Source organism: Halichoerus grypus, chromosome 5 (genome assembly GCF_964656455.1).
Source record: "Halichoerus grypus chromosome 5, mHalGry1.hap1.1, whole genome shotgun sequence".
Lineage (NCBI taxonomy): Eukaryota > Metazoa > Chordata > Mammalia > Carnivora > Phocidae > Halichoerus > Halichoerus grypus.
Genome location: NC_135716.1, coordinates 71,584,354 through 71,611,468, shown reverse-complemented (window position 1 = coordinate 71,611,468; position 27,115 = coordinate 71,584,354). Strand labels below are relative to the sequence as shown.

Below are 27,115 nucleotides of genomic sequence, written 5' to 3'. Positions count from 1 at the left end.
ACCTTGTGCCATTCTAGTTTGCACCTGATTGGTGTAAGATGCACTAAGTGCTAAAGATGAAACTACGTGCTGCAAAACTAGGCATTGATCTACTTATGTATCTTACTTTGAAAATTACTATTTGTCCCACAATTCAGTCTGAACCCTTAAAAAAATGAAAAAAATACGGTTATCTTTTCTGAGTACACTTGAGGCAAAGAACTAGTTGTTCTAACAACTGCTGTAGTAAGAGCTATTCAAGAAATAGGAAGTAATTCTAGGTGTTCCTTGGCAAATGAAATCCACAGTATTTGTTTGTTTGTTCGTTTTAAGTGAACCTACCAATTACACTTTAAAATTCTACCTTGTATTGATTTCGCTTTGTGCCATATTGGTGTTCTAAACACAATTCAGTGTTAATGTGCTCATTAAGTTGTGAATGAACAGTTTCTGTGCATTCGGGGGCTATTGCCCCATACTCTCCAATCAAAAGGAGGCGCTTTGAGTATTGTTTCAAATGTGTAAAGTTTATTCCAAGTTTCACTTCCTGAGCTTTCTATCTGACCTCTTCATTGAGTCTTTACAATATAAAATGATATGCTAGATCTTCTGCTGGGTGTTAGCATTTTATTTCAGCCTACTATGTGCATGGCTGGTGGCTTTCCCAGAAATAGCAATAAAAAGCATGTGATCCCTACTCTCTGATGCTCTGGGTCGTAAGATAGAATGAAATCACGGTCTTATGTTGCTTGTTGTTCTTTCTAATACATTTCTCATTATTTCCATCAAAGTTCAGTTAACTTTGATAGATCTGCAGTCAGTGGTATCCAGAAAGAAAATGAAATTAATGGAACCCAATTTATAAACACTTCACCTTCTCTGCTTGTGCATTTAAGCTGTTAGCAAATAGCATGGTTATTTGATTTCACAAAAAAGTTAGGAAGGTAAACAGTAAGTAGTAAATAGCCATTTGCCAAACAGTAAATAACCAACCAAGAGTAGATTTTAGAACTAAAATATAGTTAGCGTGGGTTCCTTAGCCATATTACTCAAATATAAAACATGTAAAATGCATCATCCATATCCTTTTAAGAGCTCCGGAGCGCCAGTGTGACGCAGTGAGGTGGGCTCAGGTGTACTGATGCAGACCTGGGTGAGCCTACGGCTGCTCAGCAGCTGAACGTCTTACCTTTCACTGTCTGGACACCAGTTTCTTCATCTGTAACATGCGGATAATAACACTTGCTTTAGAGACATTGGCAGCACTGAATTTAAAAACCTCGGACGCCTGCGTGGCTCAGTGGGTTGAGCGTCTGCCTTTGGCCCAGGTCATGATCCCAGGGTCCTGGGATCGAGTCCCACATCGGGCTCCCTGCTCAGTGGGGAGTCTGCTTCTCCCTCTCCCTCTTCCCTTCCCCTCTGCTCTTGCTCACTCGCTCTCTCTCTCTCTCACATTGTAATGTGTATTTCAGAGTAAATATCCTTTTACCCCAGGCTGATCCCTAGAAATTAAAAATATTTTCAGAAATGAAGTTTCGGTCTGTATCGCCGACCTTAATCTTTGTTACTGTGTGTACGTGCTAGCGCTGCCTAGAGTACAAGTTCACAGCTAGAAGAAAAAGCAGTATGCAAAATGCAGATGCTTAGAATGGTATCGGTGGAGTACTGGGGGCAGGGTGCCCAGATCCGCACAGCCCTGGATTCTGGCCGGGTTCTCAGAGGCCACTCGCAAGTACTTACCCTCTACGCTCATACAGGGGCATCAGGCAGCCTTCCGGGGGTAATCGTGAGGATGGATGTGGGGACATCCTTAGCAGTGTCTCCATGAACAGCACACATTGCTATTAGAGTTCATAATCTGTGAGATCGTTGAGCCCCTGCAAGATCTTTAGGCTCCTGGTCTGCCTAACTAGGGGAACCAGCTAACACTGAGACCCACGTTAACTAGCAAGTCTTCTAAAGCCTGTGATTTGAGTATACTAGTCTATAAAAAAAGGACAGTGGTCCCTTGAACTCAACATTCATTTAGAATTTGGCCTTGGCCTCCCACATTCTCACAGCTGAATGTAAAGCCACATAAAACTCTCTAGGAGAGGAGAGGATAGAAAGTGGGATCATTTTATGTTTGTTTGGAGAAGGCAGGCAGTCCTACTGGATTTTCATTAGGAATTCTAGTAGCCCTGCTTTTTAATTACTTGTGGTTATTTTCATTAAGCAAGCCGTTATATTGGCCAATGATTTTTGGCGCCGGCTACATGCTCAGCCTTGACTTCTATAATCTCAGGTGAAAGGCAGGGCTCCCCCACACTGGAATAAGTTGGTGGCCCTCTTGTAGCAACATTTTCTTTACCTTCAGCCAAGGAAGAATGTTGAACCAGAAATGTGATTTTTTTTTTTTTTTTCCCTCTGATCCACTGTTTCGTTTAAATTGTCTTAAATAGGAGGAAGACATTTTAAAAGAAACCCGTAACATTTTTAAATAATGGATTGACTTCAAACTGAAAATGAAGCATGTGAATATGTTTTCTAAATGACCTTGAGAATGACATTGAAGTAAAGAATCCATCATGGATTGAGATTTGACTTGCTATTTTTCTCTTACCAATTTTAGGTTTGATTTCATTTTTAATAATGGCTTTATTATTTACTCTAGCCTGGTTCACTCACATAACTGTTTGCTTTGAAATTCGAAACCACATATTTTCTCTGTAACTCAAATAAAAATGGGGTCATGCAAATGACCTTTCAGACAGAAACTGCACAGTCCATCCACTTTGACAGAAATAGCGCATGCACACACACACACACACTATCGCTTGAGAGTAGTGGAATCATTTTAAGACAAAAGATCATTCAGTTACCATAAAGCTTGAAATCTAATGATGGTGATTATCAATGCCAAGTTGTGGACACTGGGGACGAAATTTAATAACCGCTCACATTTACTGAGCAAACTTGGTGCCGAGTTCCACCTGAGCACTTTTCAGTGTATTACCTCACAGAATTTCCACAGCAGACCTAGGAAGTGAAGGAGTCATTATCCATAGATGAGGAAACTGAGGTACACTGAGCTTGAGTAACTTCCTGGAGTCGCAGACCTGCAAGTGGCCCAGCTGCGGAGTAAGTGCAGTTGACCTTGGCCCTGGAACCTGGGCTCTGAACTGAGGAGGGGCAGCGAGTCCAAGGGCAAACAGAAAACCTGAAGGCTATTATGTGGAGCCCTTTTGTTTTCTGCCCTGGATTCATGAGGGGTAAACAGGAAGTGTGTGTACTCTTTTTCCCGTGCCCTGAGAACTCATCTGGCCGAGTTCTCCTTTCCATCCCTGGGATGAAATCTCAGATGGGACCCATCGCCTCTTCAGTTAGTCTTAAATAATTGAAAGTTCTCAGATCAGTTTCAGGATGAAAGAGCCCAGTCCAGCGTTTGTCACGACCCAAACTCCAACCTCTCATGCGGTTTAAATGAGCTTCTCCCTCTTCCAGCTCAGGCCTGTGTTGGCTTGGAAGGGGAGGAGGAGGATTTGCTGTGGAGGAGGAGACTTAATAAACATCGTGGGTTTTTTCCCCTCCTTCCTTGCTCCAGCTCCTTTCCCACTCATTATTAGGTGTCGCTTCGGACGTCTCCCGGTAGGTCCTGTGAGGGTGTGCGAATATGCAGGGTAGGCAGAGTGCTAAGGGGAGGATGACAAGATTCCTCTCCTTGGCCCTGGGCATGGGGGATTTAAGAGCTGGCTCTCTCTGGGGGCTTTTGGGTTCCCTGGGGGCAGCCACACCCCCTCCCGCCGCTAGGGGGTGCCCACAGCCTTCCCCTCGGTGCAGGGCTGCTGGCTTCCTTCGGGGGTGAATCTGTGGGGGAATTCCTTTTACCATAACCCCAGACCATCTTTTCCCAAGTATATATGTGGACCTAGGAAACTCCTACCCCTGTACGCATGGAAACAAAGCTTCCTCTCACCTATCTGAGACCAGGGTAGACATACATAGTCACTGTCCTACATCACAGCCCTGAGCAGAGACCTTGAGACTGCCCTTGCTACTGTTTTCCTGAGGCAAAGTTGTCTCCCATTCCCATCTTTGTTTGCCCACCTGACAGGAAGAAACACTGTGGGTAACAAATTGCAGGCCCTCCCCTCTTCCCCCCGGACTTGCTCGGCTCACAGCGCCACCTGGAGGATATTTCCATAACACAGTGCCTCCTGGGTTGTCAGAATAATTTTCACACATTTATCAAAAGGCCGCAAGTTTCCTGCTGCCCCACCAGTGTATCCCAGCACATTATACTAGAGCCAGTGAGATAGATATCACTTCTTGGTCCATATCTAGGAAGTCGTTAGAAGCTAAGAGTTGGCCTCTTCCACATCTGTGCACTCATTCCAACATCTGTTTCTATCCTGCAGTTGTGTAGAATGGACGTTTCAGGAGAAACAGGGCTTAAAGAAAAAGTGGGGAAGTAGTTTACCCAACATGAGGAAAATTGAAACAAAGTAATGGAAACCCAGGGCCAGGATTGCTTACTAAATAACATATGAAGACCTCTAGCCAACTGAAAAAATAAGCTGAAAAATGATGAGGATACTGGCATCAAAAGTTGAAATGTTATTAGGAAAAGCCCCTGGGGGGCGCCTGGGTGACTCAGTTGGTTAAGCATCTGCCTTCAGCTCAGGTCATGAGGGATCGAGCCCCGCATCGCATCGGGCTCCCTGCTCAGCAGGGAGCCTGCTTCTCCCTCTCCCACTCCCCCTGCTTGTGTTCTCTCTCTCCAATAAATAAACAAAAATCTTTGAAAAAGAAAAAAAAAAAAAAGAAAAAAAAGAAAAAGCCCCTGGCTTCCAAGAATATACAAAGTGATAGTCCGGTTGGCCAGAAAATTATTTCACTTACAGCTTGAAGCGGATGCTGACGGCAACGCTGAGGTCAGTAGAGAAGATTCAGCCGCCAGAATTATAGATGAGCAGGATTCACCGGACGATAAAAGAGAGAACAAGGCACGTCATTAAGTAATTGAAAAAGTACAGGTCCTGAAAGGGCAGTGGTTTTGACTTAATGCTTCCAGATGGTTGGCCCTCTGATTTCTTAGTTTCTGTTCAATCAGTAGAGTGCAAATTCAGTCCGTTTTTGGAAGCATACTTTCAGGACTTCCCCATTTACTTTTCCACTTTCGATATGCTCCTCTACTTTTGCATTGTTTGTAAATTATTTTCGCAGCATAAAAGAAATGAATACAAAGGAGTATGCACTCAGAAGGGAAGATGTTGAAAACGTGGCATATCCATTAAAATGGATAAATCAGTGTCTTCCAAGTGGAATAGTGTTGCTTCCTTTAGCCCCCAGAATTAAGCATTATTTATGAATACATTTTGCTTCTAAATATAATTTTTTTGTGGTAACCATGGTATTGTTAACTATGTGCGATATGTATTAAGGAGGTGACAAATTTTGTGACACCCTGCTGGTTCAAAAATCATCGGCCGCAGGGGTAAGGCCCGATGTGTGCATGCACATAGCTAGTTTGCAGGGGCTGCTGTGGTGGGTTTGGCTCAGGCCTGATGTGCAAAAGAGGGAGTGATGGAAGAGAGTGTGTACTGCCCCACAAACCACTTCTCAGTGGTCATACCGGAAGCCCAGAGTCGTCCTCAACACACCCCCTCGCCCTCCACACCTGGTCTGTCTCCAAGTTCAGCCCAATGTACCTTGTCAGCATCTCTTGAAATCGTCCATGCTTCTCTCCATCCCCAGAGATACGCTCCTCATATTGTTATGTGAACGACAAGTGTCTGTGCCCTTATTGAACCTTCTCAAATCCCGCAAAGAGGTGGGTACTGTTATTATTCCCATTTTGGAGATGGAAAACTTGAGGCACAGGCAGGTACAGTAACATGCCCAAGGCTACTCAGCCTTTATGGGGCTGAGCCAGGGTCCAGACCCAAAGGCAGCTGCTCCGAGCCCTGCTGCCGTCTCCTTCCCCTGGACAGTTCTGACTGGCTCCTCTCCGCAGCCCCTCTGGCCCCCCTCTCCTGCTACCCATCCTCTGCTGCCGGGGGGATTTCTTAAAAATACGGATCTGACCATGTCACTGATGCTTCATTCCCCTTCAATGTGCTCCCTGTACTCTGCCTCAAATCTGGAGTCCATCTGCCCCCACCTCACCCAGTGGGTCTCTGACTGATGTCCCCCTAGCACTCCGCACAAGCTACTGGCTGTCTTTGATGCTTCTGGATTGTACCATGAACTCAGTAGACAGCCACTTCAAGAGAGGATGGACCCACTTCCTGTGCCTTTATTCCAGATCCTCACTGCCCTTCATCTGACTGCTGAGAAGTGGTTTGTGGGGAAGTCCTTTGGGACAGTCCTGCCACATTTGTCACGAGCATTATTCAATTCATATTCATCATATGCATTTTGAATCTTTTTTTCTAAATTGTCATGACTTCCTGTTTCTTTACACCTGACACCTAATTGCTCCATCAAAAGGTACTAACTGATTGAACACAGCCCATCATTCAGTGAGCACTCATATATTGTGAGTGCATTTCTCTTATATTTGTAAGGAATTCAGAAGGTAACACTGTCCTGTGAAACTGTGCATTTTTACTTCACTGGAAAAGATGTTTCTCTGTGCTGAAATGGGAAAATGCAAGAATAGAGCTGTGAGAGTGACCCCACCCCCCAGCAAGTTGGAGTTTGATGCTTTAAAGTCAGTAGCATAAATACGATTACAAAAAAAGTCAGAAAGCGACATGGCACAATTGTACACATATTGTCAGTGTTCTGTGATCAGACATGTTAGGGAATTAGAAAGATGTGTTCTTCGAGAACCCTTATTAACCTCAAAGGTAAACTGCTTCTTTTGTTATTTGCCTCCAAGAATGTTTGAACTGAAGACGTTTTCAAGCTCACCAAGTTCAACACATTCAATTTTCATAGATAAGGTCACAATGCTGAGATGTTCGGTGATGGGAATTTGAACTAGGCTCCCTCTTGACAGCAATATTACCACCTTTTCTGGGCTGTAAGGCATGTGGGAAATGGCCAGTCTTCCCATATTTAAGAAACTTCGATGGATGGGTCTAGGACTGTGTTCAATCCCAGGGTCCTTGCTCTAACTGCAGTGCTTTCTTCCTACTTAAAATTTAAAGACCAATTAGGCATTAACTGTCTCCTTCTTTTTACTTACCAGAAGCACTTGGCCCACAGCATTTCACAAATTGAATTTTAAAATCAGGAGAGTTTCTGCAGAGATCTGGACTTGCTGCTTCCGCAGTGAACGGCAGTCCCCATAGCAGCCCTTAGCTGGAGGCCCCCTCACACAGGCCGCAGTCGCCCATGATCAGCCCGACCTCAGAGGTTGAGGCGCGTGGTACCTGGATTCTAGGAACTTTGCCTTTAAGCATTTTTCGTATGAAGCGTATGTTTCGAGGCTCATTTTCTCTCCTTAACTGCCTTCAGGGTTGCAAATGCTCTTAGTCCTAGCGCGCTGGGTCTCCCCAATGTCACGGTTCTAGTCTTTACCTAGCAGCCCCTGTGAGTAGCTGGCAGATTTGAAGGTAGGTTCAGGCCACTTTGGTTTTACAAGTTTTGAATTCTCTGGTTGCTATTTCCGTGCCCCCAAAGCCCCAGACTTTTATTCATTTACGAGACAAGAAAGCCTGGTTGGCTTTCCTCTGTGCCAGAGGTGTTTCAGCTCTAACCTGATGCTCGCTAGTACAGCCTCGGCCTTCCTTCCCTTGCCCCTGGCCACTCAAAGGCTGGACCGGCTTCCTGGGCATCACCTGGGATCTGCGAGAAACGCAGGAGCTCGGGCCCCACCCCAAACCTACTTCAGAACCCTGCGTTTCAAGGACATCCCCAGGGAGTCGTGGGCACATTCAAGTTGGAGAAACACTGCCAAAGTGAGTGGGAGTCACCGTTTGTTTCTGGGCCCTCTGTCCCTGGTTGGTATGCCGCTTCAGCCCTCCCCGGCCAGAGCGGGGCTCCCACACAGATAGCGTGACCCCTCTAGCCCCGATTCTCCATCGGGAAGGAGGCGGCAGGCCAGATCGTGGTGGAGTTCACGTGTGCCCTGGTTCAGCGGACCATTTTGTACCTCGACTCTGCCAAGCTTTATTCTCCAGTTCATTTTAGACTTTCACAAAATGTTCGAATCGTTATTCAGCGGGGTCGAATGTAGCCCAATAGTTTGCGAGTGGACCTTTCTCTCTCCCTCCGGCTTATGTGTTCCCTCTTCTTAGCCATAAGTCAGGGATCAAGCAGGACTGTATAATGACTGTGGTTTGTGCAGTCCTATGCAGCTGAGAGCTAATTTTCCTTTCCTGGAGCAAGATGAGGAAATAGCAGGCTCTCCTGGCCACACCTGAGGCATCTGCCCAGGTGTCAGGGGCCGGTGGCAGGGATGCGTGGGCGGGGGGGGTTACGTGCCGTGGTGCTCCCTGAGCACAGTTCCTGGTTGTCACATTAATGACGTCGAGACATAGCCCCAGGTTTCCAGGTGTGTCACCTACCATGTGATTCGTCTTTTCAACTGTACTTGGTCCACATCGTAACAAAGTCTACACTACAGAACTCTGGGAATATACATCTCTGTCCCAGCCCACACTGTTGAAGCATTGAAAAGTAAAAGGACAGAAGTTAGGGATTATAGAAGTACTAGAAGAAGGAGCAGCCTAAGGCACCTTCATTTTGTCTGAAGTTGGTATAGTTTGTTGGCTAAAACAGGTCCTCTAGCACCCGACCTGTTCCTACAGCATTGTCTTCTGCTTTCGATTCTTCCAGGAAGATGCTTTTTCTTGTCCTTTCCCAAAGAGTTCAAATTAAAACTTTTAAACTCCGAACACAGTCATGTGTAAATATCAGTGTGTTGAAAATTATTAGGGCAATTGGGAATGACAGAGGAGAGAGGGGAGGGGCGGAACAAAAAGGAAATGAAGTGGAAAGTGGTTACAATCACTGTCTTTCTCACATAATCCTTTCACACTGGTTTTGTTCTAGAAACTGCTCCCCAAGGTTAGATGGCTTGGAGCAAATGGGTGTGCCCACAGGAGCCCTTCTGAGGGCATCTGCCTCCATTTACCCATTTTCACGCCTTTTTTTGGGGAAGAAATCAAACAGTGTGAAAGCAGGCCAAGTGAGCTTCCTGAGGCGTGCGCCCTGGTAAATAAATAGACCAGTGTCCGTCAGTCTTGTGAGTTAAGAGTAACGATTCTTATTTAGGGTTCCAATGGACCCAGAATCCGCCGTCACAGACGGGGCATGCTGCAAAGTCGGGTCGGTGGCAATGTAGATATTTGGGCTTCTGGTCCTCGTATGATGGAATTAGAAGGGAAGATAGTCATGCAGGCCACCGTGGGCTATAAAGCCAGTTCACATTAGATGATCAGGACAACTCATCATTCAAAGGATATTTTCCTAAGAACAGTAAATGCAGGAACCATGGTGCAGTCACGGGCCAATAGTCCCGGATGCCATTTTGAAATTGGAAATAGTTCATTCATTCTTAGCTCCTCAGAACCACATGATTTAGAGGGTGAAAGGATCTGGGGAATCTCATCCAAGCACTTCATATCGCAGGTGAGGAGAGGAGGCCCCAGGAGAAAGGGGTATGAGCTCTGTCACCTACCACCTACTGGGCCACCTTCCTGCTTGCCTTGCGGGAGGTTTGCTTTGGTCCTTAAGCACAAAGCTGATGGGCGCAAATCTCAGGCCTGTCCTTCACTCTGCCCCCAAATGTACTGCCACTGTCCCATCTGTGGACACATTTGGAAGCCCCAGATGTGAAGCTGGAGTGGAGTGGGTGGGGCAACCCTCTCTCAAGCGCTCTGGAAAGAACCAGTGGAGTTGCCTCTGAGCCCAGGCTCTGCTACCTGTTCTGGCTCTGAGCTTCTCAGTGAAGGGGTCCCCAGTTCACCTTCCCAGTCAGGTGGACCCAGGGTGGTGGATGAAGAAATGCAGAAAGCTCCGCAGAGAACTTGCTACTCCCCTCCGCCATTTCATTCAAAATTTGTTCAAAGAAACAGTCTCACTTAATCTTCATGGGAGGGGGGAAGGAGGTGGCTTTTTCAATTAAATTGGAAGTATCATAATAGAACTGCACAATTAAAGGAAGTCATTATGTAGGAATTGCCTTGGGGCTTCTCAAATCTCGCATCGGAAAATATTTTTATTAGAACAAATCCTTTTGCAGATTACCAAAATTGTCTTTTAACAAAACATGGTGATGGGTGTATTTGAGATTAAGGTGGTTTTTTTTAAAGATTTTATTTATTTGACAGAGAGAGACACAGCGAGAGAGGGAACACAAGCAGGGGGAGTGGGAGAGGGAGAAGCAGGCTTCCCGCGGAGCAGGGAGCCCGATGGATGAGGGGCTCTATCCGAGGACCCAGGGACCTGAGCCGAAGGCAGACGCTTAATGACTGAGCCACCCAGATGCCCCTGAGATTAAGTTTTTAAAAGATGATAAAGGAGAACGATCAGGCTTCCCTTCCCCCACCTCCAAGCTTGTTCTTAATAGACACTTCATTTTCTTACTATGAGAGCAAATGCTTTTATAGTAATACCACTCTATTTTATAAATTAGTTATTTGATGTTAGTTGAATACATTACCCTTAATATTCCTAATTATAACCAAAGATGCTGAAAAAGTCTGTAACCAGTTACTTTGGGATCCTGATGCCTTCAAAAATGTTCTCTGCCAGCAGTAACAGGCAGAGAGAGGAGTTGTCCTTAGGAAAATGCTACATATATTGTGTACTAAGTAGAAAGATGGCCTGTGGATTTATATTGGGAGTACTGATAAAGTTTCCTTATAGTGGTTTTGGTTGAGGGAGGGGGTGGTCAAATTGTTCAGAAAGCCATGAATAGTAAGTCCATGAATAATTAACTATTATACCAATTTTCTCTAAAGTAACATATTTAGATATGATTGACCTCTTGAGATTGTATTCTTAGTTCCCTAGGGGATTTGGGGAAATACATACCACAGAGAAACTTTTGATTTCTGCTCATTAAATGTGAAAAATCATGGAGCACTTATACTCAAATTATCTAGTTACAAGGTTAATCTAGAGGTTTTTCTAGTTTTCTTGTTGAATTAAAGAAACAAGCTTGTAGTTAACAGGAGGAACTTTATACATAGTCTCAGTTTTCAGGAGAAAGTGTTTTCAAATATATTGGCTGGCAAAAGTTAAGATAACTGAAACACGCTTTTAAAAAATTTTTTCATCTTTGCTGCCAATCCGCTTTCTTGCCAACATTTTCAGTTTTTGAAGAGTTAAAGAAGTGCCTGTTTCAGATCTTACCGAGAGAGACATTGTTGGGTAGTAAGAAATTAGAAGTTTTGCTTTATTGAGAAAGAGACATATTCTAATTCACCGCTGCGTAGCCTAAAGCAGATACCGGATTCGTAGGGACCCAGGGGCGTTCAGTGAACTGGGAACGCGGCTCTGCCAAACCCGCATTTCCACATTCAGCCAGGATTTCCTGGGTTTGATACAAGGAATGCCAGCCGGGCGTGATCAGGGGGCGGATCTCACCAATGGGGAGGTGGCTGCAAGAGCCCACGCGTGGGAAAGCTCAGCCCCTCTCCGTCCCCCGAGCACCCGCGTCCGACTGCGGGCGCCAGGGCGCGGGCTATCCGCGCTCCGGGACCCCGGGAATCGCCGCCCAGAAGCTGCCCGGGGCCGGAGGGCGGCGGGCGGCCCGGCGGAGGTGGGGGCGCCGCGGGCTTTCTCTGTTGCTACAGCCGTGATGTCACTCGCCCATCCTAACCCGCGGTTGGTTGTTGTGTGTTTCAGCTCTGCCTGCAGTTGAGCACAAAGACCTGGAGGAGACTCCCACATCCTTCGGGGGGAAGAAAGGAGGCAGCTAAGCAGATTAAAGGAACTTGTGGCTTGTGGCCTTTTGGAAAGGGGGAAAGTGAATTAGAGGCCCGGTGCGAGTTAATGAGCTGTGAGATGAGGCGCCGCTGCTGCTGCTGACACCCAGGTTCCAGGCTCCGTCCGCTGCCCTTTGTGCTTCATGTACATGTGTCTATTCAGCGCATCCGGAGGCGCCCAGACCAGAATCCAACACGGCTGCCGGGGAGAGACCACCCACCATGCCTACGGAGACCCTACAGACAGGTAGCATGGTGAAGCCGGTCAGCCCCGCGGGCACCTTCACCTCGGCGGTCCCCCTGCGCATCCTCAACAAAGGGCCCGACTACTTTCGCAGGCAGGCCGAGCCCAACCCCAAAAGACTCAGCGCCGTGGAGAGGCTGGAAGCGGACAAGGCCAAGTATGTCAAGAGTCAGGAGGTCATCAATGCCAAGCAGGAGCCCGTGAAGCCGGCCGTGCTGGCCAAGCCCCCCGTGTGCCCGGCCGCCAAGCGCGCCCTGGGCAGCCCCACGCTCCGGGTGTTCGGCAGCCACGCCAAGACCGAGAGTGGCGTGCAGAGGGAGAACCTGAAGCTCGAGATCCTGAAAAACATCATCAACAGCTCCGAAGGCTCCAGCTCGGGCTCGGGGCACAAACACAGCTCCCGGAACTGGCCGCCCCACCGGCCAGACTCCACCGACCTGCATCGGCACTCCTTCGCCGAGTCCCTGAAGGTGTACCCCACGCAGGGCCGCGGCAGCCCGCAGGAGGGCGGCTCCCACGTGGGCAGGAGGCTCCTGGAGCAGTCGGCCGAGTCCTTTCTCCATGTCTCCCACAGCTCCTCGGACATCCGCAAAGTGACCAGTGTGAAGCCCCTAAAAGCGATCCCCTGCAGTAGCTCCGCCCCTCCTCTGCCTCCCAAACCCAAGGTCGCGGCCATGGCCACCGTGAAGTCCCCTGAAGCCGACCCGGTGGAACCAGCCTGCGGAGTCAGCCGGAGACCCTCGCTCCAGCGGTCTAAGTCGGACTTGAGTGACAGGTATTTCCGCGTGGACGCAGACGTGGAGAGGTTCTTCAACTACTGCGGACTGGACCCCGAAGAGCTGGAAAACCTTGGAATGGAAAACTTTGCAAGGGCTAATTCCGACATCATCTCCCTCAACTTCCGCAGCGCAAGCATGATCAGCTCAGACTGCGAACAGTCTCAGGACAGTAACAGTGACCTTAGAAATGATGACAGTGCCAATGACCGGGTGCCATATGGCATTTCTGCCATCGAAAGAAATGCTAGGATCATCAAGTGGTTATATAGCATCAAACAAGCTAGAGAGTCACAGAAGGTCTCCCACGTGTAAGACAAAGTGCGTGCAAAGGAGGGAGGGGTGGGTCTCTGTCTGTGCATCCGCAGTCGTGAAGGTTGTGAGGTCTCCTTGAAGTGTTGTGAGCTTCTCCACTCTCTTTGTGTTGCTTGTTGTGCAATGTTTCCAAGTTGCATGCCTGTCAACATGGGGACTGACCTGGCTTCCACGTGAACCATCGCTGCAGAGCCTGGCTGAACACAACGTCGTCTGCCAAGAGTTTCAGGCCAGAATCCGATTAGGGCTTCGATCTTAAGCAAAACTGTTTACACGAAAAACGGTATACAACTTCTTCAATATTTATGTGGTTCTTGTGTTTTTATATCCCGCACTCTTGTGTCTTAATTAAAAGTTTTATCAACTGGCTTTTAAGTTGAGAGTAGAATCTTTTTGAAATAAAAAGCCAATTTGCCTACGTGTGAGCCCGAAACAATGGGGAAAAAATCAGTGGGATCTGCTACCAAACAGATAACAGTGACTGACCTAAGATAGAGAACCACGCTGGGTTTTCTGAGGAAGAAAGCGGTGAGCCTGATGTTAATCATTTGCATATTGGAATTCTCCTGCCACTTACTAAAGTAATGGTTGGAGCAACAGTGCTACGTTTTGTGTCCGATTAAGTGTGTAAATGTTGGTGCTTCTGTGTAATACCCCAAGGAAAGACAATCAGAAACAATGAAGGTGATTAAATCTAGGAGTTTGGGGGTTGGGGGTTTTGTTGATGTTGTTCTCTGATTTGGGTTGATTCCGAAATTTCTACTATTAATCTTTTGACGGGAATGGCCATCCTAAAGCTGATACTAAATGTCTTTAAAAAAAAAAAAAGTTGTTTGTTTTTTTGATCAAGAACTAATTCTATGCTGACTCTCTTCCCTCTCTCCTTCCCTCCCTGTGTTGTTGATTTATTTGGGAGAGGCGGGTGGGGCTTGTGCGGGGGTGAGCTATCCGAAGACATGAACACAAATGGAAATACCAGCCATATCGGTATAGAGCCTCCCATTCAAAAGCGAATACCTTTCGTAGCCGAACCATATCTGAGCAGTACGATCGTGTTGTCTTGCATATGTTATTCTTTCAGGCTGTGGACCTTTGTTACAGCTCTAGGAAACTGTAGAAACATGATGCTTTTCCACCCTTTGGTCTCTAGTGCTGCATATCGACTCGTTCCCGTTTTCCCCAGTAACCTGTCTTGCAGGTGCGTCGTTAGCTGTGGACCAGCTGACGGTGGTGTGTGGTAGCCGAGAGGTAAAAACGTGTAGCGGTCTGCTTCATTGCTCCGTACTCATGCTCTGAAGTTCTCAGCCGCACTACCTTAGACTTCATCAGCTAATGGGGAACTTTTTATGGTGTAAATGCTGTAAGACTTTGTACATACTTCAGTTGTTACGAAATCTTTAAGAAAAAAGAAAAAGTTACGCTAATAAATAGCTCTGGTGCAGGCACTAATGGTGGTGGTTTCTCTTTGTCCTTTTCTTTGCACCCGCCACGAAAAGTTTAACTTTGGACTGTGAGCCAGAAGCAGATTTTTGGTAGCCTCGAAGGAACATGTTTTCATTAAGTGACTTTCGCCATATCACAGTTATTCTGAACAGCGATAGCAGTGTGCTTTTGCTAAAATAGTTTTGTCAAGGTTCCTAAAATATGCTGCTTCGTCTTTACTTAGTTCACACTTGCGGTATTTTTACCTTTTCTTAAACATCAGAATTTTTCACATCTTCCGCAAGACCTTCAGTTGTAAATATTTATGAGTTCTTACAGCGGAGACCTGCCTTTGAATGTTATTTGTACAAGCCCAACATCATTAGCATTACACGTGTTCATACATTTGTCCACTCATTCGTTCGTTCACTCCTCTTTCAACAGGTCATTTGGTGAGTGGCCCCCTTTTTGGGCCTGACAGTAGGCACAGGACTGCTGTGGTCAATGACACACAGTCTCTGCCTCAAGGAACATAGATGCTCACCTTAAAGAGAAACAGCATTCCTCTTAGTGGACAGATCTTATCTCCTCTTATTAGGATGCTGAGTATTCAAGTATCTATTGAATCAAGTCATTTGAAGATTAACATTGCTTCAAAAGTTCCATATACTGTGTAAATGTAAAAGAAAACATTGTTTAAAAAGCATTTTTCAGACGCAGAAATGATAAAGATTCCCAACTATTACTGTTTGTAACTTTTTCCTTCTGGAAATCAAATGTGGTTCCTTGACTCTCTCTCTGCTGGTTTGGGAATTCTTTCTGGTTCTCTGATTAATTATCAGTTCCACTAGAACTCTACTTCCCAGAAAAAACATTTGGAAATGTAGCTTTCAGTGGCGATGACACAGTGCATGCAAGATTATAGAATGAAAATAGATTTCTTTCATTTAATTCAAAATAAGTATATATATATATATATATATATACACACACACATACACATACACATATATACATATATACATATACATATATATATTCTTCCCTCACCATTAGGGCAGAAATGTGGCCATTTGAAGTATTCATGGCTTAGCATTTATATATCCATCTCTTTCTAGGGCTATTGAAATACCAAAAATAGATGCTATTTTTCTAAGGACACCAGTTTTTTTTGGGAGGCGAGCACTTCTTAGCTAATTTAATATCACTGTCAATGCTGTTTTAGTCATGGATTCTGTTGAAGCTTCCAGCATTTCAAAACCATGTTTAATCTGTGTCCCACCATAATTCAGTCTAATCCTCCATGGCCTTATTTGTACAATGGATAAATGTGAGCCCTTTTGGTTCCCTTTATGGAAGGGGGGAGCTCATTATTTTCTTTTTTGTTCTTGAAATTAGAGTTTCTATAAAGGACCGTTTCAAAGGCTTAATATTAAATCCTACGAGTGAGACATTTCCTAATTGTGAAGTCCTTTTTACAAAGTGCTGATTCTGTTAGTGCATGAAAAGTATCTTGTGTGTGCATGCACGTGTGTGTGTGTGTGTGTGATGATAATGATCATGTTGGTAGGAATACAGTTGTCATGTAGTTCAGCATACTTGTCCCCGGACACAATGTGGAGTGAAGCATGATTTCACAGGATGGCCCTAAATACTGGTTGTTTCTGAAAACCAAATTTTAAGACAGTCCTCCCAATATCCACCCCCTCTGCCATTGTCTTAATTCAGGCTTTCATCTTCATACCTGAACTATTGTTCCTGTAACCTCCTAACTGGAGGCCCCTCAGCCCCCAACCAATCTCCTTTCCCATCCTATTTCATGCCAAAGATATCATAATGCTGATCATGTCACTCCTCTATGTAAAAACATCCTCCAGCTTGAATATGTTGCTGAAAGCATAAATCCTAACTTCTTATCAGAGAATATTGGACATTTACCTTTCAGACCCCATTTTCTGTGTCCCCAGGCCCCTAGGCTCCAAGCAGAGGAAGTTTCCATTGGGAGCTTTTTGCCACTGTGTTAGTGATCTATTGCTGCAAAACAAATTTCCCCAAAGCTCAGCAACTTAAAACAATAAATATTTATTACCTCCCTTTCTGTGGGTCAGGAATCCCGGAGTGCTTTAGTCAGATGGTTCTGGCACAGGGTATCTCATTAGGCTCCACACAAAATGTCAGTTGGGGCTCCATCCTCTGAAGGCTTGACTGGGGCTGGAGAATCTAAAATTCCAAGATGAATCATGTGATGGTGGCAAGAGTCCTTACAACATGGCATCTGGCTTCCTCTAAAGGGAGTAACCCAAGAGAGAAAGCAATGAGGAAGACACCGTGCCTTTTATGATCCAATAACTAAAGTCACACACCTCCGCCATGTTCAGATCATTAAAAGCATATCACTCAATACAGCCCACACTCATGGAGAGGAGAGTTAGACCTCATCTTTTTTTTTTTTTAAAGATTCTGTATTTGTTTATTTGAAAGAGAATGAGAGAGAGAGAGAGCACATGAGAGGGGGGAGGGTCAGAGGGAGAAGCAGACTCCCTGCTGAGCAGGGAGCTCCATGTGGGACTCATCCCAGGACTCCGGGATCATGACCTGAGCCGAAGGCAGTCGCCCAACCAACTGAGCCACCCAGGCGCCCTTAGACCTCATCTTTTAAAGGAAGGAATATCCAAGAATTTATGGACATGTTTCAAAATCACCACTACTGCTGAGTTTCAGTAGTTTTTCATTCTGTGAGGAATGCTTTCTCCTTCCTCCTTGACCTTGCAGATTCCTGCTCTTTCAGGACTCAACACAACAATCAACCGGTGAGATTTTTGCATTTCTATGTTGTCTTTTCCCATTACCTAGTGATTTGTGTCCTGCCCATGGGCCCAGCCTTTGCTAGCTTACATGGTGCCTTTGTGTAAATTGTTAAAAGGTATACCTTCCTCAAAACAATTTATTTTCTGCCAGGTTAAAAAAAAAATTGTCCTAATAATTCATAAAGCTCCAGTGATTATAATGTGAATGGTGACCCCAGAGTGGGCCAGTGCACAGCACGTCAGCCCAGAGTATATAGTAGATGCTTAATAAGTGTTGGCAGGATTTTTTTTAACCTATCCCTTTTAAGTCCTGTGCTAATTACTCTCTGTAAGTGTTATCAAATGAACCCAGGGGGGTAGTTACTGTCCCATCTTACAGGTGAAGAACCTCAGTTCCATGGAGGTGAAGCCCCTTAACCAAGATCCCAGAGGAAGTCAGAGGCAGAATGGGACTTGAACTCAACACTGCAATTCCAGCTCTGCCCCATCCCCCTGCCACAGCCCAACTCAAGACAGAGAAAGGCAGACTAAAGTGTGTTGTACTTTAAAACCAAAGTGCTCTTAAATTCATCTTGTTAATTTCATCTGCTGCCTGTATATACAAACATGTCTCACTCAGAATTTCAACAATTTCACTCTTACCAAAATGGTAACCAATAAAATTTAGAAAAAGACTTTAGCTGTTCCATGATGAGTAACACAGAGCCTGCTAAGTCCCAGAGAGACAAGGTTGTTGTTAGAATAGCGTTCTTTCAGTTTTGAGAGTGCTGTGTTTTAGAGGTACATCCTGTCTTTTTTGCCAAGGACTTTCAGAAGGGTAAACAGAGATAAATGTCTTCCCATAATTCAACATTCAGGAAACACATTTTGGCAATTGGTGAATCAGCATCACTCCCTTCTGCTGTCCTTGAGGAGGGACATGGTGTGTCTTACCCCGAAGATGCACTGGGAAAGGAATAACAAGGTTAAGGATGCTCCAGAGGAACTGAATAGATTCTTAGCTCAGAAAAGATGATGAATCTCACCACAATTTTGAAAATGTGAAACCCGCCTTGTCCACTTAGCCCTGTAAGATGATCAAGAGTTCTATTAGCTTCCACATGGCTTCCAAGAGCTGTCCTATGAAGGACCACAGGCTCAGTGGTGGTATGGTTGCCTCTGAACAAGTCACCGTCATGGAGGGTTTGTCTCATATGTTCAGCTCACACCCCCTTGCTTTGGCAGAAACCCAGCAGAAGGAAAAGCCAGAGGGAGATGGGCCTCAGCAGCCTTTTGAAACCCCTTCCTCCAATAACAGACCCATCTGCCTAAAACATTCCCTCCATTGGCTCATCTGTAAGACAGAAGGAAAGTCATCTGATGTGTGTGTTCCCTTGGCTTCAGGGCTGTGACAGCACTGAGAGCTGTTTTCAGAACATTAGAATGAGGTGTGGGGTTAGCAAAAATTCAGAGAAGACTGGGTTCATGTCGTCATGGAAAGCAGGATGGCAGGCAAGGCCTGATGGGGATCAAATACTTCCCTGACTGGCATTTTATGTACCAGCCACCTGAGAGAGTTCTAGTTGGGGAAAGAAATGAAGTCTGTAAAAAGATTCTTCTCTGAATGGAAAGAATCTCCAGAAACACAGGTTGTTGGAAGCGGACAGAATTGAATGTGGCCAAGTGCACACAACATAGAAAACTGTGATAATAATAATGATATATTCATTCACTAATTGGGCATTTTATTCATTCCACATTCATGAAACAACTATTAGTGTGTCTTAAATGTGATGTTAAGCCCTTCATCACATTATCTCACTTTATTCTCACAAGAACTTTATAAGTGAATGGGAATCCATTTTGCGGATGAGAGATCTGAGGCTTGAGCAACTTCTCAAAGGCACACATCCAGTAAGTGGCAAGAGTTATGCAAACCCATGTTAATAAAGCACATATTAAGACTCATTCCGTAATGAATTTTTAGCATCTAGGAGGGTGGGAGCCGTTTTCACTCCTTTGCGGTAGGTAAGATGTGCTATGCAACATTCCCCAGAAGCTGAAAACACATTGTGGATACTGCATTATGATTCTTCCATACAGTGAGTGACTCAAACCTATTTCTCACATTTGATCACATCAGGACTGAAGCTTCTGGGTTCGTCTGAGAGAGACATTAGTGATCAACTATCCCTCTCTGTCGTATTTTACAGAGGAGGAAACATGTGCAGAGCAATGGAGTGGTGGGACTCAGGGCTGTAGAGCAGGTGAATCAGCCGATGGAGCTGGAACAGAGACATGAGAGCTCCACCACCCTCACGAAGGACCAGGAAACAGTGGGACTGTGCACCGCTAACAATTCCATCACGTGACTTAGTTAATATATATTATTCCTATGCGGTGTTCCTTGTCCTCAAAAACTATCAGATATTTAAAGAAACTTTAATCAGATTTTCTATTAATACACATTAACTATTTTTCAATTTAACCATAGCAGATATAAAAATACTTAATAGAGATGAAGGAATTTCTCTAAGGAAGTTTTTAGCAATTTTGGAAATACTTAGTACTATTTTCCTGTTGTTTTAATACCTCCACTGTCCGTGGATGCCCCTTATTCCTTGAGAGCTTTGGGACCATTTTTTATAGGCCTGATTCTTTGCCTCCTGTATTCTCTGGTGCGGACATTGCCACTGGTTGTGATATCCATTTGCTTCTCCTTCCAGCTCGCCAAAGGATTGCATGTTCACACCTTAAAACATTAGGTGTGGCCAATGAGCCATGAATGGAAGTGACCATGTTAGAGTAGGGAGGAGCCAGTCCCAGGTTCTCCATGTTCTCTTCCCTCAAACATGGCAGCCAGCAAAGTTCCAGAAGGTCGAGTTGCCATTAGAGCTGCCATTAGGATCCTGAATGAGGACAATGGGGAGTAGAGCCCTCCACCCCCAACACAGAATGGATATGTAAACCCCAGGGGGTGAATCCTGTCGTTGTGAGCCACTGTGATTCGGGGCATTATTTTGTCCTGCAGCACAACCTGGCCCATCCAGACTATTGCCTCAGTTGAAAACTAACCAATAAGATTTAGACGACTGCCATGTTATTCCAGCAAGAAGCAGGGCCAACTCTAACACATTGTTTCCCAAAATGTGCCCCTGAAACACTGTATTTGAATTCCTTGAGGTTCTCAATACAAAGCAAATTCCTGAGCTCCCTTCTAGACATCCCGAGTCAGAAGCATAAGGAGTGGGCCCAAGAATCTGCCTTTTTAACCAGGACCTTCCAAATGGTTCTTAGGCAGGTTAAAATTCCAGACTTCCTAAGTTCACAGGTAATCAACTCTCAAAGTCACTAAATGGAAAACAGGGAGAATGCTATAGTTGTCAGATATTGGAAAATGCTTTTGATACATTTTGGAATCATAATTACAAGCGCTAGTCCCTGGGGTCTTATTTTCCGAAATGAAAAGCACACGGGAGACCACATGTCCACTCTGACAAACACAGCAGGCAGAGTGGCACTGCGTCGGGACCTCTGTCCACTTCCTGCACCCAAGCCGCACTGGCCTCTGGGACCTTCCTCTGGACCACTCCCGTAGCCTCTGAGTGGGTCCTCCACTCTGCTCTCCCCTCCATTTACTCCCATCAAGCAACCCAAAGTGACCTTTGCAAAACCAATAGTGCATATTCCACTGCTTCAAGCCCTTCAGTGGTTTTCCACAGTGGCGATGACAAAATTAAAAAATGCCTCACCTCAGGCCATAAGACCCCACAGCGTGTCCTCAGAGCCTTGGCCCCCCAACACCGAGGCTCCCCATTCTCTCCGTTCCCACTCGTGTTTGTGAACAGCACAAGCCCCTCTTACCCCCAGCCCCAGGGTCCAGGGTCGTGCTGCCCTCCTTCACAGACCCTTTTCCTCTTGATAGTCCATCCTCACATTGCCAACCGCTCCTCTCAGATTTTACTTTATATGCCAGATCCCCTTCCTGCCACTCTATGTAAAGTTGATTCCTTGTGTGAATTAATCTCTATCCCTTGTTAATTTCCTTCCCGGTATTTAATGCAATCTGAAGTCCTCTCATTCATTAAGTTATTGTCTATCAGGGACACCCTTTTACCCCCTTTACCTGGTTCAGTGCCTGGCCAGGGATGCTGAATAATATGTATCTTCGGAACGAATGAATGAATCCAAACCTAACTCATCACCTAATCCCACCTCATGGCTTCAGAATCCCCTCATCAGCTTGTCCTTCTGCCGCTCCTGTCTCTAACAGTGACACTGTCATTCTACAAGTGAGAACCGGGGTTGGCATCTAAGAGTTTCTTGCCCTAGTATTTGTTTTTGGAAAATGGAAAAAACAAACAAACAAACAAACAGCACATTTAAGGTCACGGGAGTCCACAATATGGACCTCTCCACATCAAAGGATTTTATAAGCAAGAATTTCTTACTCATCGCACAATGACCTTAAAAAGAAGTGGAAGTCTTCTACTCACTCCATACCATAGCCCAAAGCGGTGAGGAGCTCTACTTGGGATGGGCTGGGGGTGGGGGGAGTGATGATCTAAGAATGCATGATCTTTATCTTGACTTTGTCTCAAAGGTCAACGAATAATATACCCCATTTCCTTGCCTAAATACCAAAGTTTGCCTTTTATATGAAAATACATATTCAAGGTAGTGCTACTGGGTATAAACCATTGAAACCCTCCTGGCAGACTGTCTCAAGGCAAGTCTGTTTCAGAAACACCTCCCATTTTAGCCTTTCCGTTTGTGCACACTGACCTCTCAACCATGGGCTCACCATCCTCTTCGCTGAAAATTCTGCTAACAGGGGAATTTAAAAAAAAGGGGGGGGGGCCAAGCCATGCATGAATGCAATTGCTCTCTCAACTAAACAAAACTGTGGTGGCTGGTAATTGAGAACATATGGAAGATCGACTGGGAAAAGAGAAACGGGGAGGGAGAGCACTCGGACTCCTAACATGCTTGGGGCAGCATGTTTTGCTTTCATAAGTGTAAATAAATTTGAAGCTTTCGAGGATTTCTAGGCATGCTTAATCTGTCCTGGTTGTTTCCCCCACCATCCTTCTTCTTTTTTTTTTTTTCAATAATAGATGGAGACCAACAGGCAGGTGAGTTATTTATGTGCATCTCAGCTGTTGGCAGCACTCCAAATGTTTCAGGCAGGCACATCATTTCCCCACCGACTTCTCGACCATTTTGAGGACTTGAGCTACTGAGCATTTTATTTCGGAAGAAACTGTTGACACATTTATTTAGGAACTTCATGGGCATGTGGCTATTTCACTAAAGGCTCTTCCTATTTGCTCCCAATGAACGGACAGCTGCAGGTGGTGCAGAACGTGGGGTTGAGGTCTGTGGCTGCGAGAAGATGACACCATGTGGTCTGATCGAAGGCTTGGTGTGTTTTGTCCATGTTTCGAATTCCTCAGAGCATTTCCGTGTATGAGCATCCGATAGAAAACCAACCCACTCCCTCCTCAAGACTCCTTGCTCTGAGTTTATGGATGTGCTTCCATCTGCTGAGAATTCTTTGGTTTAAAGAATCTGCGAGTTGAGCTTTGGACAGCATTTTGGGTTCCCAAGGTTTTGTTTTCAGCCTTTAATTCACCACCTCATGCCTTTTAAATCCGGTTTAATGGTCAAAATGGATTTTTGTGCTTTCTGCTCTTAAATGATTATGTGTTCGTATGCACACACATGTCGGATCTCTTAAAGAATTTATTCCAGACAAATGTGCTAAGGGTCAAATTACACTACCATTACTTTTTAAATTAAAATGCTGGCATGTTGGGGGAGGGGGTCTTTGTGGGGGAATTTGACCTGATATGTAGCCTGGCCTGTAGTAAGGCCAATTTCAAACTGGAAAGAAAATGTAAAACATCTTCCCTTCTTCAACATATATGGACCCTTCACCCTCTTTTCCTGATGATTTAGTTGCTTTTCCACACATTCGGGTTAAGAGGAGAAGAAAACATTGGAGAGCAAACATCTTGCCTGGTGAGAAGACAGAACTACAGCTCAGAAGGTCACATAGTTGTGTTTGCTTCTCCTCTTTCTGTTCATACGTGTGCCCACGAGGAGGGAGCCTCCCCTGAAGGCAGGGACTGTCCCCGCTGCTGAGTCGCCACTGCCTCGTTAACTGTCTGGTATGTGTGGGGTGTAGGTGCTTCAAGTTTGTTGAATGAATATGGGGTAAGAGAAAATCCAAGATCACTTTAGGAGTCCTAATCTGAAGGGAGAGACCAGAAAGGCTCAGCAGGGTGCTTTCCCTCTGGTTGTGCCCTGTCCCTTCACAGGTCTCCAACTACACATGCTGTTTGTCCCCCTGCCTTCGGCCTCCTCCATCCCATTTCTCTTCCGCGAGTAGCTGCTGGAAGCCTGGGGATGCGGCAGTGAGCCCACCGGGCGGAATATCACCACTCCCCGGCCCCCGCAAGGAGCTCTGGTCTCCTTGTGATACCACACAGTAGATAAGCTAAATAAGCAGATATATAGAATATAAGACAGTGACACAAGCTTAGGAAAAAAGAATAAAACAGGGCTGAGCACTGGGGCCACTGGGTGGCACAGTCGGTTAAGCGTCCGACTCTTGGTTTTGGCTCAGGTCATGATCTCAGGGTCCTGGGATCGAGCCCTGCATTGGGCTCTGTGTTCAACGTGGAGTCTGCTTGAGATTCTCTCTCTCTGCCCCTCCTGTTCGTGCTCATGCTCTCTAAAATAAATAAATTATTTAAAACAAAAACAAAATCAGGGCTGAGTGATGGGCAGTGGTCTTACTTGGGTCGTCATTTGAGGAAAAACTGAAGCAAGTGAGGGAGGAACCTTGCAGATATTGAGAAAAACAATTCAGGCAGGACCAATAAGGCTGAGGTCGGTAGAGCCTGTTAGCTACTTAGTAATAAGTATCTAAGAGAGTTTTATAGGTCAAATGCCATTTAGGGGACCCTAAACCAAACCTCAGCTCTTCTCGGGGATCTTCACGGGAACATTTCCATTCCGAGAAGCAGTTTTAGTGCAAATTGGTTCCTAAGTGTATCTGAGTCCAGAACTACTTTGTGGGGAACTCCGTTCCCTCAAGATCACAGAAACGAGATGACGGCCAGACCGGTGGGTGGCCTCATGACCCACCCTCGTCACCAGCTGTGTCCCCAGTGCATCCTAATGGAGCCCACGACAGTCAGACATCCAGGAAAGAGAAGAACAGGGCTAAGGCGAACTGCTGGGTCAGACGACAGACAGAGCATTGGGGAAAGATTATGTTCTCCTGACACAGAGTATTTGTTTGCTTAGTCTGCCTTTAATTACCACCAATTGCCACTGCTTGCTAGTCTTATTTCTGTTTTGTTTAATTAATAGCATTTCTGTAACAGAAAAGTAAATTATACCAAATAATACATGATTTCAAAGAAACGCCTTTTTTATATCTTTATAATAAAGTAAAAGACATGTGTAGAAATATATATATACACCATAACTATATACCGATATATTATGTATACATCTATAACATATATACATGTACTATGTATACATCTGTAATACACATTCATGTACTGTGTATGCATAAAATATATATATAGTATTTGTATAAGCAGGTCAGCCTACTTGAGCTCAGATTTCAGTTTTCAGTGGTGATTTGGAGAATGTGTTAACCCCCAGCCCCACTTGGAGAACCAAGACAAGAGAAACCAACAGAAGCGTGTAGATCAGCAAATACAGAGTGGAGGCTCCTAGAGACAGAAAATCAGTCACCTAAACTGGAGCCAACCAGAGGCACTTCTGAGAACTTGAAACCTCAGTGTCCTTGCCCCAGCCCCCAGTGGCAGCATCTCACACTCTCCTATCATCTCTGGAAAGTACCAGACCCTCCCCACCTCCCCACTCAGCACCTTCTCTTCTGGCCCTGAACCTTCAGCAATTCACTCAGACTTGCTGAGCGCCACTTCCTGGGCTGCAAAATGGAGACACTGTTGCCTCCTCCCCAGGAGGAAAGAGTAATCCTTCTGTGAGGGATAGATTTGTGTACACAGTAGCACACTGTGGCGCCTGGTGTCTCCCCTCCTCCTCCCCGTTCTCTTTCATTTCATGAATTTCTAAATGTATTGTCACTTCAAAGGGGGCTTGAACTTTAGAAAATCATTGGGGGGGGGGACTTTCTTTCATTAATTTACATAAGAATGACCACGCAGCCCAGCTTGTCCTGGGTTTTATAGAACACAAAGGGAAGTCAAACAGGTTAGTAGTGGGGAGGACACAACTCCTGGGGCATCCTTGTCCTCCCCCCCTCCGCCGGCCAGCTTCTAGCAAAAATCCTGTGAACCCCAAATCAATCTACCTCCTTTCTAAGCCTTCCCATCCTGCCACACCACATACCTGCTCTTCTGGCCTCCCTTCTGCATATGTGTATGACGATATTCATCATAGAGAACATTTGGCAATAAATCACATATGGCTCTGTGGCATGTCTTCCCTTGTTGTTTTAATTGTTGTTTAAATCTCACATTAGTCTATTTAACTTTTCCCACTGAGAAAGCAATGGGAAAACCCACCCATCTAAATGTTCACACTGTGGCTTCATCTGGGAAAACCCACTTTGCATACACGCTGCCCAGAATTAACTCCCACTTGAATTTACTTTATAGGACTTTCTGGGTTTGGTTTATCTACAAAATTAACTGTAGTTCTAAACATCATTTTGGTTCAAATGGGAAGCAGAGACATGTAGACATGTGCAGTTAATTAAAACCCTAAGTAGACAATCACCGCTCTGAATTGAACATTGCTCTTCCTTTCATTGTGAATGCCTGCAGTCCAATATCCTTTAAAGCAATTGGGTTTTCCATTGTGCTGTATTGTTACAGTAATAGGAACTTTAGTGAACTTGGGGTAGGAGGGAGGGAGGGAAGCCAAGCAGAGGGAGAGAAGTTTTCCTAAGTGCTGTATACTGTTGTGAACTTGACTTATTGAAATAGGTCTTTTGTAGAACTTATGAGGTATTTCAACTTTCCATGGGCTGGAAACTACACCACACACTGTACCTAGTAGATAAGTTGTTCTATCTCCTCGCAGTAATTCAGGGCTCAGTTGTGCAGAACTGTATGATGGCACTGAACTTGAAATCGAAAGGGGCAGTTTGCTGGGAAAGTGACCAAGAATGGCGACTGACTGAGTGAAAACAACCCTATTTGCCGAGCTTGTCTGAGATGATTTAGTTGTATAGCTCCCACCACCAGCCCGGAAAGGCTAAGGCTCTGCAAGACCATCAAACAGGATTAAATGATGTTCTGGATGCTACTGGAAAGTGAAGTCTTTGAAAGACTTAAAAGTGTGGAGCCGAAAGGATTTTCCGTGTGGAAGCTTTCTACAATGTGTGTGTGTATGTGTGTGTATGTGTGTGTATTCATACTTCTATTAGAGAAGTTGTACTCTATAATTTCGGGATTTGAAAATGTGAATAGAGGGGACAGGATTCTGCAATGTGGGTTTGGTTTGCTGATTCTTAATCTATCTGAGCCAGTATTTTAAGCACACTGATCTCATTTCCACCCTGAGACCTTGCAGATAAAATGGATGTTCCTGCCGACAATGCTCAAGGCTGGAAGGCACACCGCACACCAGCTTGTGGAGTTGCAAAGACAGCCCCCTGGCACCGTCCCCTCTCCTGCCCCCAGTCAGCCACAGACCAGCATAAACAATGGC

The 27,115-nt window shown here is 45.3% G+C and overlaps 1 protein-coding gene across 4 annotated transcripts in view; it reads left to right on the top strand.

The window, feature by feature from the left end:
• FAM110B (family with sequence similarity 110 member B) overlaps positions 1-14,630 on the top strand; it is a 149,752-nt gene extending 135,122 nt beyond the window's left edge. For all 4 annotated transcript variants that reach the window (XM_036088297.2, XM_078072371.1, XM_036088303.2 and 1 more), the window contains one exon: positions 11,767-14,630. In XM_036088297.2, coding sequence (XP_035944190.1) covers positions 12,069-13,181 — 1,113 coding nt within the window. In that variant the 5' untranslated portion in view covers positions 11,767-12,068 and the 3' untranslated portion in view covers positions 13,182-14,630. The remainder of the gene's footprint in view (positions 1-11,766) is intronic.
• The last annotated feature ends 12,485 nt before the right edge of the window (positions 14,631-27,115 follow it).